The 17,990-nt window shown below is 46.1% G+C and overlaps 1 protein-coding gene across 4 annotated transcripts in view; it reads left to right on the top strand.

Moving 5' to 3' along the window:
• The window catches only part of AKAP9 (A-kinase anchoring protein 9), a 215,368-nt gene that overhangs the window by 160,016 nt on the left and 37,362 nt on the right, over positions 1–17,990 (top strand). For 3 of the 4 annotated variants that reach the window (XM_077268209.1, XM_077268212.1, XM_077268211.1), the window contains 5 exons: positions 4,923–5,135; positions 8,174–8,212; positions 9,931–10,163; positions 13,846–13,965; positions 16,208–16,384. In XM_077268209.1, coding sequence (XP_077124324.1) covers positions 4,923–5,135; positions 8,174–8,212; positions 9,931–10,163; positions 13,846–13,965; positions 16,208–16,384 — 782 coding nt within the window. The remainder of the gene's footprint in view (positions 1–4,922; positions 5,136–8,173; positions 8,213–9,930; positions 10,164–13,845; positions 13,966–16,207; positions 16,385–17,990) is intronic. The other variant, XM_077268210.1, reaches the window with a different exon arrangement.

Below are 17,990 nucleotides of genomic sequence, written 5' to 3'. Positions count from 1 at the left end.
TCTCCCTCTTTCTTCTCCCTCTCCCTCTTTCTTCTCCCTCTCCCTCTTTCTTCTCCCTCTCCCTCTTTCTTCTCCCTCTCCCTCTTTCTTCTCCCTCTCCCTCTTTCTTCTCCCTCTCCCTTTCTCCCTCTCCCTCTCCCTTCTCCCTCTCCCTCTCCCTCTTTCTTCTCCCTCTCCCTCTTTCTTCTCGCTCTCCCTCTTTCTTCTTGCTCTTTCCCTTTTTTTTTTCTTTCTTTCGCTCTTTCTTTTTTTTTCTTTCTCGCTCTTTCTGTTTTTTTCTCTCTCTTTTTCTCTCCCTCTTTCTCAATTCAATTCAAATGAGCTTTATTGGCAGGACTAAGTACATGTTAGCATTGCCAAAGCAAATGGTAAAAATAGGGGGGCGGTGTAGGGAGGCATATAGAGGTCCCAGATCTATCAGGCTCCTTTTAGAGGATAGGGGCATGTCCAGGGTATAGAGGTCCATGACATATCAAGCTCCTCTTAGTCTGTGGCAGGCAATGACATATTCCGCTGCTATGGCCGCTGCACTTTCCTCTTCCCCATTATTATCGGTAGTTTCTTTTCCTCCTCCATGGAGGTGAAGTCTTGGAGGAGATAAAACAGTCTCTTGAGGTGAGTGTCCCTCACTGCGAAGTATTTGGTTGACCTAAGTTGAAGTGGGCCTCATCCTCCACGGCCTCCTGGGGGCACTGCTGGCAGAGTCTGATCTCTCGGGGCTTGTAGTTCTGTCGGTGCCACCCGGAATTCGTTGAGTAGGCTGTGGGCCCTCATTCTGTACCATCTCAGGATCTGTCGCTCTTTGGGGTTTTCTAGTTTCTCTAGATATGGGGCCAGTTTGTACTCCCTCTGTAGGTTCTGGTATATCGTCAGTTTCTGGGATTTGTTTGTCATTCCTCCAGATGCTGAGATATTCCTCTTTGACTTTGAGTACCATCTTCAGGATTTCGCCTTTTGTCAGGCCATGTAGGTTGATGGCTTGGTCAGGCTGGCTTTGGGTACTTTGTGTTCGGAGGCTTCCTGGGGCTTCCTGGTGTAGGAAGGCTTTGTGATGGTAGGAGCTGGGACTACTACTTTGTAGATGAGCCTTGAATGACAGCGCCTTCCTCTGGATTGCGAGGTGTAGTGGGAATCTGCTCAGCTCTGCTCGGCAAGCGCTGTTTGATGTGCTCCAATGGACTTGGAGAAGATGCTTGCAGAACTCTAGGTGGAATATTTCAGTCGGCCCAGCGTCCCACTTTGACCAGTTTGGGTATAAGACTAGGCCCTAGACCTCACTGCCGTACAGAAGGATTGGGGCAATGATGGAGTCCAAGAGTTTTAGCCAGACGGTTACTAGTGCCTTGAGATGGTACAGACGTCTTCTGATGGTATAGAAGGCTTTGGATGCCTTGTCTTATAGTAACTCTATGGCTTGCTTGAAGCTCCCTAACTGGCTGAGTTCTAGGCCCAGGTAGGTGTACTTGTTGGTTTCTGTAAGTGGACAGTTGTCTATCATAAAGGTACGATGGCCAGCAGGTTTCTGCTTTCTTTTCTTTTCTCCGTTTCTTCTCTCTTTCTCCCTTTCTTCTCTCTCCTGCTTTCCTCTCGCACTCCCTCTTTCCTCTCGCACTCCCGCTTTCTTCTCGCTCGCCCTCTTTCCTCTGGCTCGACCTCCCGCTTTCCTCTGGCTCGACCTCCCGCTTTCCTCTGGCTCGACCTCCCGCTTTCCTCTGGCTCGACCTCCCGCTTTCCTCTCGCTCGCTCTCCCGCTTTCCTCTCGCTCGCTCTCCCGCTTTCCTCTCGCTCGCTCTCCCGCTTTCCTCTGGCTCGCTCTCCCGCTTTCCTCTCGCTCGCTCTCCCGCTTTCCTCTCGCTCGCTCTCCCGCTTTCCTCTCGCTCGCTCTCCCGCTTTCCTCTCGCTCGCTCTCCCGCTTTCCTCTCGCTCGCTCTCCCGCTTTCCTCTCGCTCGCTCTCCCGCTTTCCTCTCGCTCGCTCTCCCGCTTTCCTCTCGCTCGCTCTCCCGCTTTCCTCTCGCTCGCTCTCCCGCTTTCCTCTCGCTCGCTCTCCCGCTTTCCTCTCGCTCGCTCTCCCGCTTTCCTCTCGCTCGCTCTCCCGCTTTCCTCTCGCTCGCTCTCCCGCTTTCCTCTCGCTCGCTCTCCCGCTTTCCTCTCGCTCGCTCTCCCGCTTTCCTCTCGCCCGCTCTCCCGCTTTCCTCTCTCCATCCATCTCATAGCAGTCAGGTAACATCCTGTCCTCCCCTCCCTTCTTGTCCAGGCTTTACTGATTTATTCATGTACCTTATTTCGCCCTTCAGCGCTGTAATCATTGATAGATTTCTAAAATCTGGTGTTGGGCATGTTACCTATAAAAAGTGTTATCAGCTCTCGTCAAAAAGAAGTCTTGACCGAGGTGATGAATTAAAACCTAAAGTATTTTACAAAAATGCAGAACATTTCATTTTATAATGACGGAAGGGATTAATATAAACTGTGACTTCCCTTTAGTCACCTAATAATACGTACTGTAAATGTACATCAATTGGACCTAGTAATTACCCCACTGCTGGGTTCAGAGTATGCAGACCTGGCTCATAGTGGGGTCCCAGGATGGGGGTCCTCCTTGACGTCCATATGCCTTTAGACCTACTGCATCCTCCTGGACTTTGGAGCTTTCATGAATGAATGATGGCTACTATTCTGCTGCAGTGACCGATAACTCAGGGGTCGGAGGCTTTATGGGTTATTAGACTGTTTTGTCAATAGCAGAGAACATTTCACAAACAGGAGGACAAATGATCAGAGGGATTTCTTATTGTGGAAACAGTGTCTCCATGGCGGACGTAGCTATAGTCGCCAGGTGTCAGAATCCTTCACGTACGGCGAGCAGATGACAGCTGGAATTCAGAGACAATGCTATAAAACCTGCACGGACTTGTCAATATTTATCTGGGCTGAGCTCTTAATAAGTGATGTGCCTGGAGAGAACGGCAGATATAGGAGATTTATGTCATCACTTTCAGGGTTAATGACTTGTGTCGGCGCAGTTATGTGCATCCTCCGTGTTCTCCTAGCAATGCCTGTACAGTGCAGGCGGATGGCAGCCCGGCCGCATGCTGCCAATGCCATCACATCTCTAGGCGGGGATACTGTGTGATCAAAAGGGTGCACCGTAGTGCCAGTGTGTACTGCCCACCAGTGATCGACTCCACAGTACGGCTTCATTGCCGTCCGCATTCTCCTCCCAGCACTATATCATAACCTGTATGTAGAATAAATCTGACAGAATTTTTGTAGTACTGATTCTAAGTAAGATCCTGTATTATACTCCAGAGCTGCACTCACTATTCTGCTGGTGGATGTAACTCAGGATCAGTACAGGATCAGTAATGTATGTACACAGTGACTGCACCAGCAGAATAGTGAGTGCAGCTCTGGGTATAATACAGGATGTAACTCAGGATCAGTAATGTAATGTATGTACACAGTGACTGCACCAGCAGAATAGTGAGTGCAGCTCTGGAGTATAATACAGGATGTAACTCAGGATCAGTAATGTAATGTATGTACACAGTGATTGCACCAGCAGAATAGTGAGTGCAGCTCTGGGGTATAATACAGGATGTAACTCAGGATCAGTAATGTGATGTATGTACACAGTGACTGCACCAGCAGAATAGTGAGTGCAGCGCTGGGGTATAGTACAGGATGTAACTCAGGATCAGTAATGTAATGTATGTACACAGTGACTCCACCAGCAGAATAGTGAGTGCAGCTCTGGGGTATAATACAGGATGTAACTCAGGATCAGTAATGTAATGTATGTACACAGTGACTGCACCAGCAGAATAGTGAGTGCAGCTCTGGGGTATAATACAGGATGTAACTCAGGATCAGTAATGTAATGTATGTACACAGTGACTGCACCAGCAGAATAGTGAGTGCAGCTCTGGAGGATAATACAGGATGTAACTCAGGATCAGTAATGTATGTACACAGTGACTGCACCAGCAGAATAGTGAGTGCAGCTCTGGAGTATAATACAGGATCAGTACAGGATCAGTAATGTAATGTATGTACACAGTGACTGCACCAGCAGAATAGTGAGTGCAGCTCTGGAGTATAATACAGGATGTAACTCAGGATCAGTAATGTAATGTATGTACACAGTGACTGCACCAGCAGAATAGTGAGTGCAGCTCTGGGGTATAATACAGGATGTAACTCAGGATCAGTAATGTGATGTATGTACACAGTGACTGCACCAGCAGAATAGTGAGTGCAGCTCTGGGGTATAATACAGGATGTAACTCAGGATCAGTAATGTAATGTATGTACACAGTGACTGTACCAGCAGAATAGTGAGTGCAGCTCTAGGGTATAATACAGGAGGTAACTCAGGATCAGTAATGTAATGTATGTACACAGTGACTGCACCAGCAGAATAGTGAGTGCAGCTCTGGAGTATAATACAGGATGTAACACAGGATCTGTAATGTAATGTATGTACACAGTGACTGCACCAGCAGAATAGTGAGTGCAGCTCTGGAGTATAATACAGGATGTAACTCAGGATCAGTAATGTATGTGCACAGTGACTGCCCCAGCAGAATAGTGAGTGCAGCTCTGGAGTATAATACAGGATGTAACTCAGGATCAGTAATGTAATGTATGTACACAGTGACTGCACCAGCAGAATAGTGAGTGCAGCTCTGGAGTATAATACAGGATGTAACTCAGGATCAGTAATGTGACTGCTGATGTTGTTCAGAAAACTTTCTAAAATGTGAATTAATGTAACTAAAGTATAAACTAAATCCGCTATTGTGTGTAATTTGCAATTTTCTGGATCTTCTTGATATAAACAGACATTATATATTTGCTGCACAGACTTTCTTGCTCTTGAGATCCCACTCACCGATCTGTCCCCCATTGCTATTTCCAGGCCTCCTCGATGGCTACACAGACGAAAGAGTCTTTCTTGAAAAGCAAATGCAGGAAAAGAGCGACCTGATCCGGCATCTTGAACAGGAGCTGCAGAGTACAGGTAACAGATTGCAGGAGCTGGAGCAGGAGCGGCAGCTGGTACAAGAGGAGAAGGAGCTGCTGTGCCGCCAGAAGCTGGCCCTGAGAGCCGATGCAGCGCCCGCTGAGCAACGTAGGTACCCCTGCCCGAAAGCTGTACTGTGCCGCTCATATAAGCCTGGGGCCAGATCACATTACTGCACACTGTCCCTGCACCCAGAGCACCAGGGACGCTGGTTATATAGTGATCAGGCCTTAATAATTGCTCCAAAGACTCGTCTTACCCATCACTGCAGTGCAGCAGGACAACGTGCAATTCTGTATATTTCTTCTCTTAAAGAAGGATGATTTTAGTGATCAAACTCGTGTATAGGTCCTAGTGCAACCATAAAAGTGTGTCTTGTGGTAATCTGATGTGCCAGCGGCGAGATACTGAGCTGGGTAGCCTCATGCAGATTAGCCGGGAAGTGCATTGGGGGCATGTCTGCACTCAGTGTATGTTGAAGCCCCGCCCCCATGCACTTCTAGGCTAATTTACATGTACCGTCAAAGCTCGATTTCTCATTGCTGGCACATGGGATTACTTCAAAACAGGTTATTTAAAACCGAGGTAGAAAATATTGTTAGGAAATTGTCTTACTGGGTTCCCATTATATTGTGTGCTGCCTCCTGTAGATGAATATTGAGTATAATATACCCCAGTATGCAGCACGCTCTTCAGCTCCCTCTAGTGGTGCGAACATTCGCACCTTGTACATTTTAATCCTTGTTCATATTTTACTACTGAATTTCTGGGTCCGGAGAAGAAAGTTTCTGTGTTTTCCAAAATGGACTTTTTGGGGATTTTTCTAATTCTTAAACTAAGTCCACATGGGAATGGACTTCTTGCAACAGAAAATCCACAATTATCCATCTCTGTGTGTTTATGGATCAAACTTTACAAAAACTCACAATGTTGGTATTGGAATACTCGGTGGATCTTCTGTATGCAATTCTGCTGAAAAATCTGCTGCCTGTCTATCCATATGGATGACCCCATAAAGGGGTTGTTTGTGTTAAATACAATGTTCTACTTTCCCAAAAAAATAAAATCTGCCCATTTTACCTGCTGATACCCATAAGGATCCTGCATAGGCCGCCCCATGTCCTGCGCTGCATCAGAAGTGATGGCACCGTTCATCCATTCACCTATTCCAGGACTGTAGCGGACTGTGATTGGCTGCAGCGGTCAGGTGACTTTAAAAATACATACAGATGTCTCTCTGGTGCATTGTTCAAGACACCTGACCGCTGCAGCCAATCACAGGCAGCAGTGCTCCTGGGACAGGTAAACTGTAATGTCATCACTTTCAGTGCTGGGGCAGACTGGATTTTTGGGGCTGACCGAGCAGATGAATAGGGCAGATTTCGTTGTTTTCAGATGATCTAGGCCCCGGACATCACCTTTAAAGGGAATCTGTCAGCAGTTTTTGCTATGTAATTTGAGAGCAGCAAAATGTTGGGGCTGAGAGGCTGATTCCTGTGTTGTGTCACTTACTGAGCTGCTTGTTGTAGTTTCAGTAAAATCAGTGTCTAGTACAATTCACTAGAGGACTAATTGTCTCCTGCCGTGTAATCCTCGTGCTCTGTATAACCCCGCCCCCATCACTGATTGGCAGCTTTCTGCCAGTATACACAGGAATCAGCCAATCAGTGGTGTGGGTGGGGTTATACAGGGCTCCGCATTCAGAGCACTGCTAGATCTGCAGGACAGAAAACTGGGATTTTATGAAAACTGCACCAAGCAGCCCAGTAAGTGACGCATCGCTATAATCAGGGTCTCCGCCCCTACATCATGCTGCTCTCAGATTACATGGCAACAAACCCGCTGACAGATTCCATTTTAGTGGTGACTGATCCTGTTTTATTATTTAAACCAGTTTTTTCCCTTTTCAGGTACTTTTTATATTAAATCCGCTCTCCTGACATGTCTGTTTTAGTAATTACTTGCTACTAAAGAAATAACAACTCGGCAGCATCTTTTTTTTTTTTCTTGAAGTTTGCATTGTGCTGCTCCTCTATTGCTCTTGAAATATGTGAAGAATTGAAAATATTAGTGGGTGTACCTACTCGCTCAGCGCTGATTGGACATTGTCAGACGCTTAATAAAGTGAAATGGTAACGCCCAATTTATTCCTAGTTTTACTGGAGGATTAATAGTGGAACAGCACAATATAGGAAAAATTATAGGAGGTTTTTGTTTTGTTTTTTTGTTGTTTTTTTTTTAGACATGTCAGGAGCACGGATTATATTCTGAAGCATTAGTCTTTCCTGTTCCATTTTTTTTTTTTCCATTTTAACAAAAGTTTTTTCCCCCACCTCGAAGTATAACATGTTCTGTGTTGTGTCCAGAGCCCCATCGCTCTCCTTTCTCATCAGGTAAGCCCTCATTGTGACAGGTCCCGGTAAAGCAAGCACGCATATCACGCAGCAGCCTATTGGCTCTGCTTGCTGCTGCCGTGACGTTGTGATCATGATGATGTCATCCGTCGGCTCTGCTTGCTGCTGCCGTGATGTCATGATGATGATGATGTCATCCGTCGGCTCTGCTTGCTGCTGTGATGTCGTTATCATGATGATGTCATCCATCAGATCTGCTTGCTGCTGCCGTGACGTCATGATCATGATGATGTCATCCGTCGGCTCTGCTTGCATCTGCCGTGACGTCATGATGATGTCATCCGTTGGCTCTGCTTGCTGCTGCCGTGATGTCATGATGATGATGATGTCATCCATCAGATCTGCTTGCTGCTGCCGTGACGTCATGATCATGATGATGTCATCCGTCGGCTCTGCTTGCATCTGCCGTGACGTCATGATGATGATGATGTCATCCGTTGGCTCTGCTTGCTGCTGCCGTGATGTCATGATGATGATGATGTCATCTGTTGGCTCTGCTTGCTGCTGCCGTGATGTCATGATGATGATGATGTCATCGGACGGCAGATGTTTTCTCGGGGCCTGTGCATTGGGTATAACGTCGCCTTTACATGTAATCCTCGCCCCACATTCTCCGGTTACTATTCACCCCCGTTCTTCCCTTTGCCGCTCTCTCTTCTCTCCAGCATTGACAGAAGAACTGTACGCGGCATGTGAATTACACTGCATTTGTTTTGTTCTCTATTCTCCCAGGCTTAGTAGAAGCTGCAGTCGTTGCAGCTCCCAAAGAAGGTGTGTTTGTACCCCCCGCATGGCCAACCTCTAATCGGGTGTTGTAATGGCTACGATTTGGGAAGGAACTAATCCTCTGGCTTTTTGGGCTCCTTGATACCTTGCACTAATCCTCGCTTGCTAAATTGCCGGCTCCTGTGCCTTAACCACTCCTCTTGTGGTGCTCCAAACCCCTTTTGCTAGCAAGGGGTTAAACTCTCTACCTCTCATTAACATGCATCTTAACCATCATCTTATCCATCATCCAATCACAGCTCCCCTAGTGACTCTTCACCCCCTTTTAACTTGATTCGGAAATCTATCCAACTCCCCCACTACCCCCTCTTCCAGATTCGATTGATCGATCTATTCATTTTGGCACTATATGTTGTATTGCATCACAGATGATCACTCACATAAGATGATGGTAATAGGCAGGGGGTCGCCGGAAACGGTGATTTTTAAGAAAATTGCATTTTTTTTTTTGTTTTTCGGTGATTTTTCTTTCCATACGTCTAAATCCTCCTTGTGATGGTTTCTCTCTCCCTGATATAACCGCACCCGGTGTAAGTTTTGCAGTTTGCTCCAAACTCCAAAGCGTGAAAAAGTATTGATATATATATACTGTATGCCTAACTGCACCCGGTGCACTGGACGCTCACGTCCCGGCTTTCATCATGAAGCGGAAAAACATTGGATCTTTGAGAGTGTTTAGGAAAAATTTTACACAATCAAAAGTAATTAAAAATAAAATGCATAAATTAAAAAACTGGAAATTTTTGTGACATCTACGAATATTTTTGATATTTAATCTTTAAAGGGAAGCTGTCGACAGCCAGCACCTTAATGCCCATCCCTACAGTTGTGAAACATGGTCCCACTGCAAGGATCGGTGCAAGGATCGGTCAGATCGGTGTCACCTGATTGCGCTCAGCACCACCTCTGCCGCCCCCGACATCTCCCACAGATTGTATGGAGACAGCATCTACTTCAATCAAAGGTGGGGAGGTGACGATCGCAGCAAGAAAGGTGGTGCCGGGCATGCTCCGGAGACATCCATCGGACTGTGCAGTCATCCCAGTGCTGTGCAGGGGAACCGCAGCATGGCTCAATTCAAGTGGGACTGCAGAATCCAGTGCTGTGCTCCCTTAATTTTTGGGCTCGGTGAAAGTCCCAAATACAACTCACGGTCAAAGGTGGCGCTATTTCGGAAGGAAAGCAGCCATGTTTTATCAATTTTGGACAACCCCTGGACAACCCCTTTAAGTCCGATATTGTCTTTTGAGGGCCCCAAGGGAGAAGTTATTAGGTTAACCTGCTCGAATACAGCTACAGAGAACATAAGTAGGCCAGGTCGGCAATAAAGTGAATGCCATGACCATGGTTCATCTGCATTTAGATTTAATTATATAACTCCTGCCATATGTACCGCACGTTTGTGAGTGCTGCAGATTATATTTTTATATTGGGTAAAACCTCTTTATATATAATTTGTCACATTTTTTTTTTATTACCCAAAAACCAGTTCTCTATTACGCTTGCCATATATATACTGAGACACACGCCCCAGTTCATACAGATTTAGGTGTCACTTGCTTGAAAAATCAAAAACCTCCAACACTTCCGCTCCATCCAATGTTTTTCCTGCCATGAGCATTGGGGTTACTGAGATTCTACTGATTGGAGGACGTCACCTTTGAATAGGGATTGATGGGATTGTGTGTCGCCTCCCTGAACAGAGCTGCTGGAAGAGACGGAGAAGCTGCTGATGGAGAAGATCGAGGTTCAGCGTCAGGCTGAGAAGGACTCTGGAGACCTCCACAAACACGTCAAGGTTCTGGAGGTGGAGCTGGAGGATCAGGTGAACCGGTATACAGATTTGGAGCAGGAGAAGAACGCTGACCTGGAAGATCTCCGCCAGAAAAACCTTGCTCTGGAAAAACAGCTGGAGAAGACACGTCGCTTCCTAGACGTAAGTAAACCACTTATGGACTACAAGACTTCCTCGCAGACCTAGATTGTTCCTGAATTCACCATTGATCTCCCGGTCTGAGAGATATATATATTTCAGTCTAAGATATGAATACCGGGATAAAAGAAGACAGATAGATAGATGATAGATAGATGATAGATAGATGATAGATAGATGATAGATAGATGATAGATAGATGATAGATAGATGATAGATAGATAGATAGATAGAGATATACATTCTTCACATTCAATCTCCAACGCGTTTCGCTTCCTCAATATTGTGTTACTGCTAGATCTGTCCACTTCCAAGATGCTTTAGGATGATTGATCTTAACAAAATCTCTCTCTTTCTTTCTTTCTCTCTCTCTCTCTCTCTCTCTCTCCACATACACGTATATATGAAGATGGATATATATATATATATATATATATATATATATATATATATATATATATATATATATATGATTTTGTAAGGATCAATCATCCTAAACCATTTTAGAAGTGGACAGATCTCGCAGTAACACAACAGTGAGGAAGCGAAACGCGTTGGAGGTTGCATGTGAAGATTATTTGAACCTCTCCCCAATAGAGGTGGTGTCAGTGATGGGGGTCCTCACAATGTTAGACTAGTTAAAGGGATTTTTCCACAAACCACATTAATCGCCTATTCACAGTACGAGGGTTGAGCTGCTCAGATCCCCGACAATTAGTAGAAAGTGCCCCTGAGCCCCTGTTCTTTCTAGCTTCAGTCTATGGGACTGACAAGTTTCTTTCAGATTTTTTTTTTTTTACTATAAGCTCCATTAATAGTACCAAATAAATGGTGCGTTACTCCTCCTCCCCTGGTCTGCACCGCTGCCCCGATCTCTGTTGTTAGGCTGCAGCGTTGACGTCATGTCAAAAATGCTGCAGCCAATCTGCTCGTGCTCAAGACTTGGGTTTCCTCCTCTCACTGCACAGTGACGCAGCGTATGTGTGATTGTACCGTCCTCACCGCCCAGGGTGGACACGGACACGGTGCGCCCGCTCCTGCCAAAGAGGAAACACGATCTTCCTCTCCGACTGCATGACAGACCAGGCAGAGCGAGCGCAGGAGAACCAGCCACTAACACAGCGATGGGTTTTTTTCTCATTAAAAGCATGAACATTTCTGTCTGTATTTAATATAATGGAATAATGGCCGCCTCATGCCCATATACAGTGCCTAAAAGTAGTATTCAACCCAGCAGATTTAGCAGGTTTAATAAGATGCAAATAAGTTAGAGCCTTCAAACTTCAAACAAGAGCAGGATTTATTAACAGATGCATAAATCTTACAAACCAAAAAGTTTTGTTGCTCAGTTAAATTTTTATAAATTTTAAACATAAAAGTGTGGGTCAATTATTATTCAACCCCTAGGTTTAATATTTTGTGGAATAACCTTTGTTTGCAATTACAGCTAATAATCGTCTTTTATAAGACCTGATCAGGCCGGCACAGGTCTCTGGAGTTATCTTGGCCCACTCCTCCATGCAGATCTTCTCCAAGTTATCTAGGTTCTTTGGGTTTCTCATGTGGACTTTAATCTTGAGCTCCTTCCACAAGTTTTCAATTGGGTTAAGGTCAGGAGACTGACTAGGCCACTGCAACACCTTGATTTTTTGCCTCTTGAACCAGGCCTTGGTTTTCTTGGCTGTGTGCTTTGGGTCGTTGTCTTGTTGGAAGATGAAATGACGACCCATCTTAAGATCCTTGATGGAGGAGCGGAGGTTCTTGGCCAAAATCTCCAGGTAAGCCGTGCTATCCATCTTCCCATGGATGCGGACCAGATGGCCAGGCCCCTTGGCTGAGAAACAGCCCCACAGCATGATGCTGCCACCACCATGCTTGACTGTAGGGATGGTATTCTTGGGGTCGTATGCAGTGCCATCCAGTCTCCAAACGTCACGTGTGTGGTTGGCACCAAAGATCTCGATCTTGGTCTCATCAGACCAGAGAACCTTGAACCAGTCAGTCTCAGAGTCCTCCAAGTGATCATGAGCAAACTGTAGACGAGCCTTGACATGACGCTTTGAAAGTAAAGGTACCTTACGGGCTCGTCTGGAACGGAGAACATTGCGGTGGAGTACGTTACTTATGGTATTGACTGAAACCAATGTCCCCACTGCCATGAGATCTTCCCGGAGCTCCTTCCTTGTTGTCTTTGGGTTAGCCTTGACTCTTCGGACAAGCCTGGCCTCGGCACGGGAGGAAACTTTCAAAGGCTGTCCAGGCCGTGGAAGGCTAACAGTAGTTCCATAAGCCTTCCACTTCCGGAAGATGCTCCCAACAGTGGAGACAGGTAGGCCCAACTCCTTGGAAAGGGTTTTGTACCCCTTGCCAGCCTTGTGACCCTCCACGATCTTGTCTCTGATGGCCTTGGAATGCTCCTTTGTCTTTCCCATGTTGACCATGTTTGAGTGCTGTTCACAAGTTTGAGGAGGGTCTTAAATAGTCAGAAAAGCCTGGAAAAAGAGATAATTAATCCAAACATGTGAAGCTCATTGTTCTTTGTGCCTGAACTACTTCTTAATACTTTAGGGGAACCAAACAGAATTCTGGTGGGTTGAGGGGTTGAATAATAAATGACCCTCTGAAAAAACTTTTCCCAATTTAAAAAAATAAAAATAAACAAATAACATTCTTTTTTGCTGCAGTGCATTTCACACTTCCAGGCTGATCTACAGTCCAAATGTCACAATGCCAAGTTAATTCCAAATGTGTAAACCTGCTAAATCAAGGGGCAGCACGGTGGCGCAGTGGATAGCACAGCAGCCTTGCAGCGCTGGAGTCCTGGGTTCAAGCCCCACCAAGGACAACATCTGCAAAGAGTTTGTATGTTCTCTCCGTGCTTGTGTGGGTTTCCTCCGGGCACTCCGGTTTCCTCCCACATTCCAAAGACATACTGATAGGGAATTTAGATTGTGAGCCCCAACGGGGACAGCGACGATAATGTGTGCAACCTGTAAAGCGCTGCGGAATATGTTAGCGCTATATAAAAATAAAGATTATTATTATTATTATAAATCTGCAGGGGGTTGAATACTACTTGTAGGCACTGTATACACCCACATAGAAACAGAAACGGTCTCTATTGCCCATAGCAACCAATCACAGCGCAGCTTTGATTTTTTAAACTGCTCTGGTAAAATGGAAGCTGCTCTGTGATTGGTTGTTATGTGTAACCAAGAGCCAGGAGAGGAGGATACATAAGGGGAATATATGGGAAACTTATAGAGAATTGGACGATAGCGGTGGAGACAGACGCGAATCACATTTCTGAGTATAATATTAGAAGCTACACTCCTCTGTCAGCTCTGCCCCGGGACCTCTGCAGCGTTGCATCCCCTTCACTGTTTTTCCTCTGCGCAGAGACGTCTCTGGCAACGTAAATGAGGCCGGCTGCAGTTCCCTTTACAGCCAGGTAGTCACAGTGGCGCTATACAGGAAAAAAGGGAATTCAGGGCTGTAGCCTCATCACACTTAGGGGGGTCCCAGGGGTCAAATACCCAGCGATCATTAAGTGAGGGAACATCATGTCAATTTATAGCTGTATTATATGTGCGCCATGAGACTTTATACTCTTTTATACGTGTATTTTTTCCCCTAATAATGCTCCTCCGCTCATTTTGTGTGCTTTTTTTTTTTTGTGATGCAGGAACAAGCGGTCGATCGGGAACACGAGAGAGATGTATTTCAGCAAGAAATCCAGAAACTAGAGGAGCAGCTGAAAATGCCACAAAGACACCAACCCGTCACTGACAACCAGAGCACCCAGGTAGGAGGTCGTGTCCCCCGCCGACATTGCACTGGGAAATGTAGCTGCAGCCCACCAATAACTAAAACTAAAAACCAAAACTGCTGCAAATCCTGATGTGTCGGCAGGAAAAACACTTCACAAAAGATTTTAGTTTTTTTTTTTGTCACATTTTTTACATGCTTTTTTTTTTTTTTTGAAGATTTTCCCCACCACTCATTAGTTGGGGTGAAATCTGCAGCAAAAAAAAAAAGCTGAAAGAATTGACATGCTGCAGATTTAACTCTGCAAGGAAAAAAATAATCCGCGTGTGCATGAGACTTCGGGGATCTCATTCACCTTGCCAGTGCTAGGAAATTCTTCAGGTTTTGTGACAAAACTGAGCAAAAAAAAATAAATATCGAATCTGTCCTCTGATCAGTGGAATAGCGGCAATCTGTCTGAGAAGGAAATAGATTTCTGCTTCTGGTCTTCATTGATGGATATTGTCAGATAAAGCACTTTTGCAATTTGCTGCTTTTTAAAATTTGCAGCTGTTCTTGAGATATTAACACTTTTCTTTTGTTTACAGCTTGTTGCCTAGGAGACCGACCACCGCTGCTGTCTTTTAAGCACTGCGCTAAAGCTGGCCGGGATTAAGAGATCACAGTGCGCTCTAGCGATCCAGGCCAGCTTCAAAGCAATCCTTACAAGCCGAATAGAAAAGCGCTAGCATCTTCTGCTGTTTAGGAAAGGTGGTCGGTCTCCAAGGCAACAAGCTGTAAGTGTTAATATCTCAAGAGTGATGGAAAATGTTAACAAGCAGTAAACTGCAAAAATGTTCGTATTTAAAGGCTCTGTCCGACAATCCAATTTTATGGACATGGGAGTAACTCTTTAAGGTCCAAACTACTTAGGACATACAATGATGGGTGCATTCCAATTTAGGCAATTATGTATATATTCATCCTGGAGAACTCTGACTAGTTGTTGCTCACTGCAACTCTTGTGGCTATAAAAAGCCTAAAGAATACTATGCAATTATGACAATTTCCAATGACTTGACACTTCCGGCACATAAGTCACATTGTTGTGTGTTAATTACCTGCAGCTCGCCACTATATTGTCAGTAATTGGATGCTTTATTTAAAGGGTTTGTCCAGGCTTTAGAAAATGTATCTAACATCGATGTGCTGTGTATGGATTTGAAGCATTGGCTTAACCAGGTATAGCCTGCAACACCGGACTTGGCCCGTAGACAATTTACTGCAAAATACGGCACTTCCAGAGAATGTTGCTCTAATATGGTCCAAATGTTTAAAGGGGTATTCCCATCTCCAAGGTTGGGTATCCCTGGTTCCGACTACTCATATAGTGAAAGTTAGTTAGCTGTTAGTGGTCATAACCATGAGATACCCAAGTGCCCTACATTGGGTAAGCAACATAGGGTATCAGAAGAACTATGTTACATTTCTAATTGGAGGTATTTGCTAATAATATTATTATTACACCTACTATGTGTTGGAAGAGGATCTTTTGAGATGGGAATACCCCTTTAAGCTAGTGTAGAAGAACTACGCGCTCTTGTAAGGTGAAAGACTATTTTTAATTGTATACACGTTCCAAAGTATATTGCAAAATGCTGTCACTAAACAGGCATTTCTGGGAAAACAAGACTTTTTTTCTTTTTTATTCTAAATCCTGACAACCCGGAATGACTCCCCTTATTTTGCAAATTGAAAGATGTATTCTTAAACATTTTTTTTTCTTATCTGCTTTTGCTTTCCATGGTACCTTTTTTTTTAAAATTTATTTCTGTTTTCTATACTTGATTATGGGAGCAGCCATCTTATTCTGAACTGTGAGCAGCTGAAAATAGCCTTATGTCTTCTAAGGGAAAGTGCCGTGACTCGTGAGCGTGTTCAGTGACCTGTGCAGAGGTCCCTGTGCATGGAGAGAAGAAGAGAGGGGAGGAGCAGAGTTCTCCTTTTTCTCTATTAGTTCATTTTCTGTTGAGATTTCTTTTAAAAGGGTGTCCCAGACTTATAAAGTGATAACATACTGCTAGGATATGCTATCACTTTGTGATCAGTGGGGGTCCGATATCTGGGGCCTCCACTGATTCTGACAGTGAAGGAACGGCAGCTCTGTTTTGCTTCACAATATACCTGCTGCATGAGGAACAGTACACACAAAAAAGAAGGAATTGATGACATGCAATAAAAGTGCACTTTATTATATTACATTTTTGTATAAATTTTTCCTTCATATGGGTCATTTATAGGTTGAAAAACTAGAAAGCAACCTTAAAGAAAAGACTGACAGGTGCAGCGAACTTCTGCTGTGCAAAGAGCAGCTGCAGCGAGACGTCCAAGAGAGGAACGATGAGATTGAGAAGCTGGAGTGCCGGATTCGGGAGCTGGAGCAGGCTCTTATAATCAGCACCGATGGCTTACAGAAGGTAAGACGTTATTTCTCCTACGTATCATTGGGGGACACAGGACGAATGGGTGTTATGCTGCTGCCACCAGGAGGACACTAAGTTAAACACACACAAAAGATTAACTCCTCCCCTGCAGTATACACCCACAGGCTGGACAATCCAGAGCCAGTTCTTACTTAGTGTCTCAGGAGGCACTTGGGTCCTCAGGACCCCACCAATTTTTTGTTTTTAACGGAAGGGAGCGACAGGCAAATTTTCAGCTCTGATCTCTCCCGCACCAACAACGGGCAAGTACACGGAGCGTTCCTCCTGTATCCTTTCCCGCGACGATGGATGCCAGCCCTGGCTCACTTTCCAGTGTGGCGACGGTTCCTTAGCGTTCCGATCTCCCTCCCTCCTTGTCAGGCGACCACGGGGACTAATCATCCACCTAAGTCTCCTGGAGCCAGGGCACAGCCGGACTAATGATATGGCGTCCGTGCAGCCGCCCACTGCATCACCACTGAAGATAGCGGATGTTGCACGGCGGCAGAAGCTCTCCACCCTCTCCCTACTAAGGTGAAGGTGGATGGAGCATCGGCCCTATCGCACAAGGTAAGTGCGGGGGCCGACGAGCTGACAGAGGACGCCTGTTCAGGGATCCCTTATCCCCTTTCTATTGCGGCGCTGCAGCCGCGGGGCAGCCTTATAATGGGGGCATGGCGGGCAATCCGGCGCCCTGTTAGAGCGGTGACACAGTTTACCGGCCCTGGGCCGGACTCCAACGCGGGCGATCATACTCCCTCCTTCATACAGCAGGAGGGCGGCGGCATTGGCAGCGTTCCGACGCGCATAGCAGGGAATCCACCGCCCGCCCACGACACGCCCCCCCTCTCTCTCTCTCTCTCTCTGGGCGCTTCTCGTTCCCGAGAAGCGCCCTTCTCACATCTCGGCGGCCATCTTGGACCAGGAAGTGCGCTGGCGGCTCTGCAGCACCACAGCGCACAGGACTTCAGGATCTCCCTGCCAAGCACCGCAGAACTTGGTGAGACGCACGCAGTAGGGTTTTCTCCCCCCCTGCCAGTACACTCACTTAATGGTAAAGATGTCACAGTCTCAGCAAAAACGGACTGGAAAGACCCACTCTGTTATTTTTGCTGTGTGCACCTCCTGCAAGGTATCTCTGCCCCGAGGTCACACTACCCCGCTGTGCTCCGCCTGCGTAATGTCTGCGGCACAGGATACTCCGGCCTCTGACCCGGAATGTAGTGAGCCTAGTACCCCCGCATGGGCGTCCTCCCTTGCTCGATCTGTGGCATCCTTGGAAAGGACGATACAGTCCCTCCGTGAGCCGTCCCTTACCCAGGGCACTTCCATGGATGATGTAACGCGGTCTAAGAACCCCTCTCGGCCCAGAGGTCGTACCGTTTCCAGAAGCCCTCGCTCATCTAGAAAGAGGTCCAGGGTAATATCTCCGGTCCGTGATCAACCCTCCGGCTCAGAGAGCGAAGTCTCTCGTCACTCATCCCCAGCTCATAGCAGGGAATCCTTCCTGGACGACGCATCCAGCGTGTCCTGTTCCCCAGAGTATCGTCACGACCAAGAGACCCTAGATTCTCTCATAGACTCTGTAAGTCAGACGCTA

Source organism: Ranitomeya variabilis, chromosome 6 (assembly GCF_051348905.1).
Source record: "Ranitomeya variabilis isolate aRanVar5 chromosome 6, aRanVar5.hap1, whole genome shotgun sequence".
Lineage (NCBI taxonomy): Eukaryota > Metazoa > Chordata > Amphibia > Anura > Dendrobatidae > Ranitomeya > Ranitomeya variabilis.
Note: the sequence above shows the minus strand (reverse complement) of the source record. Positions and strands in the feature narration are given on the sequence as shown.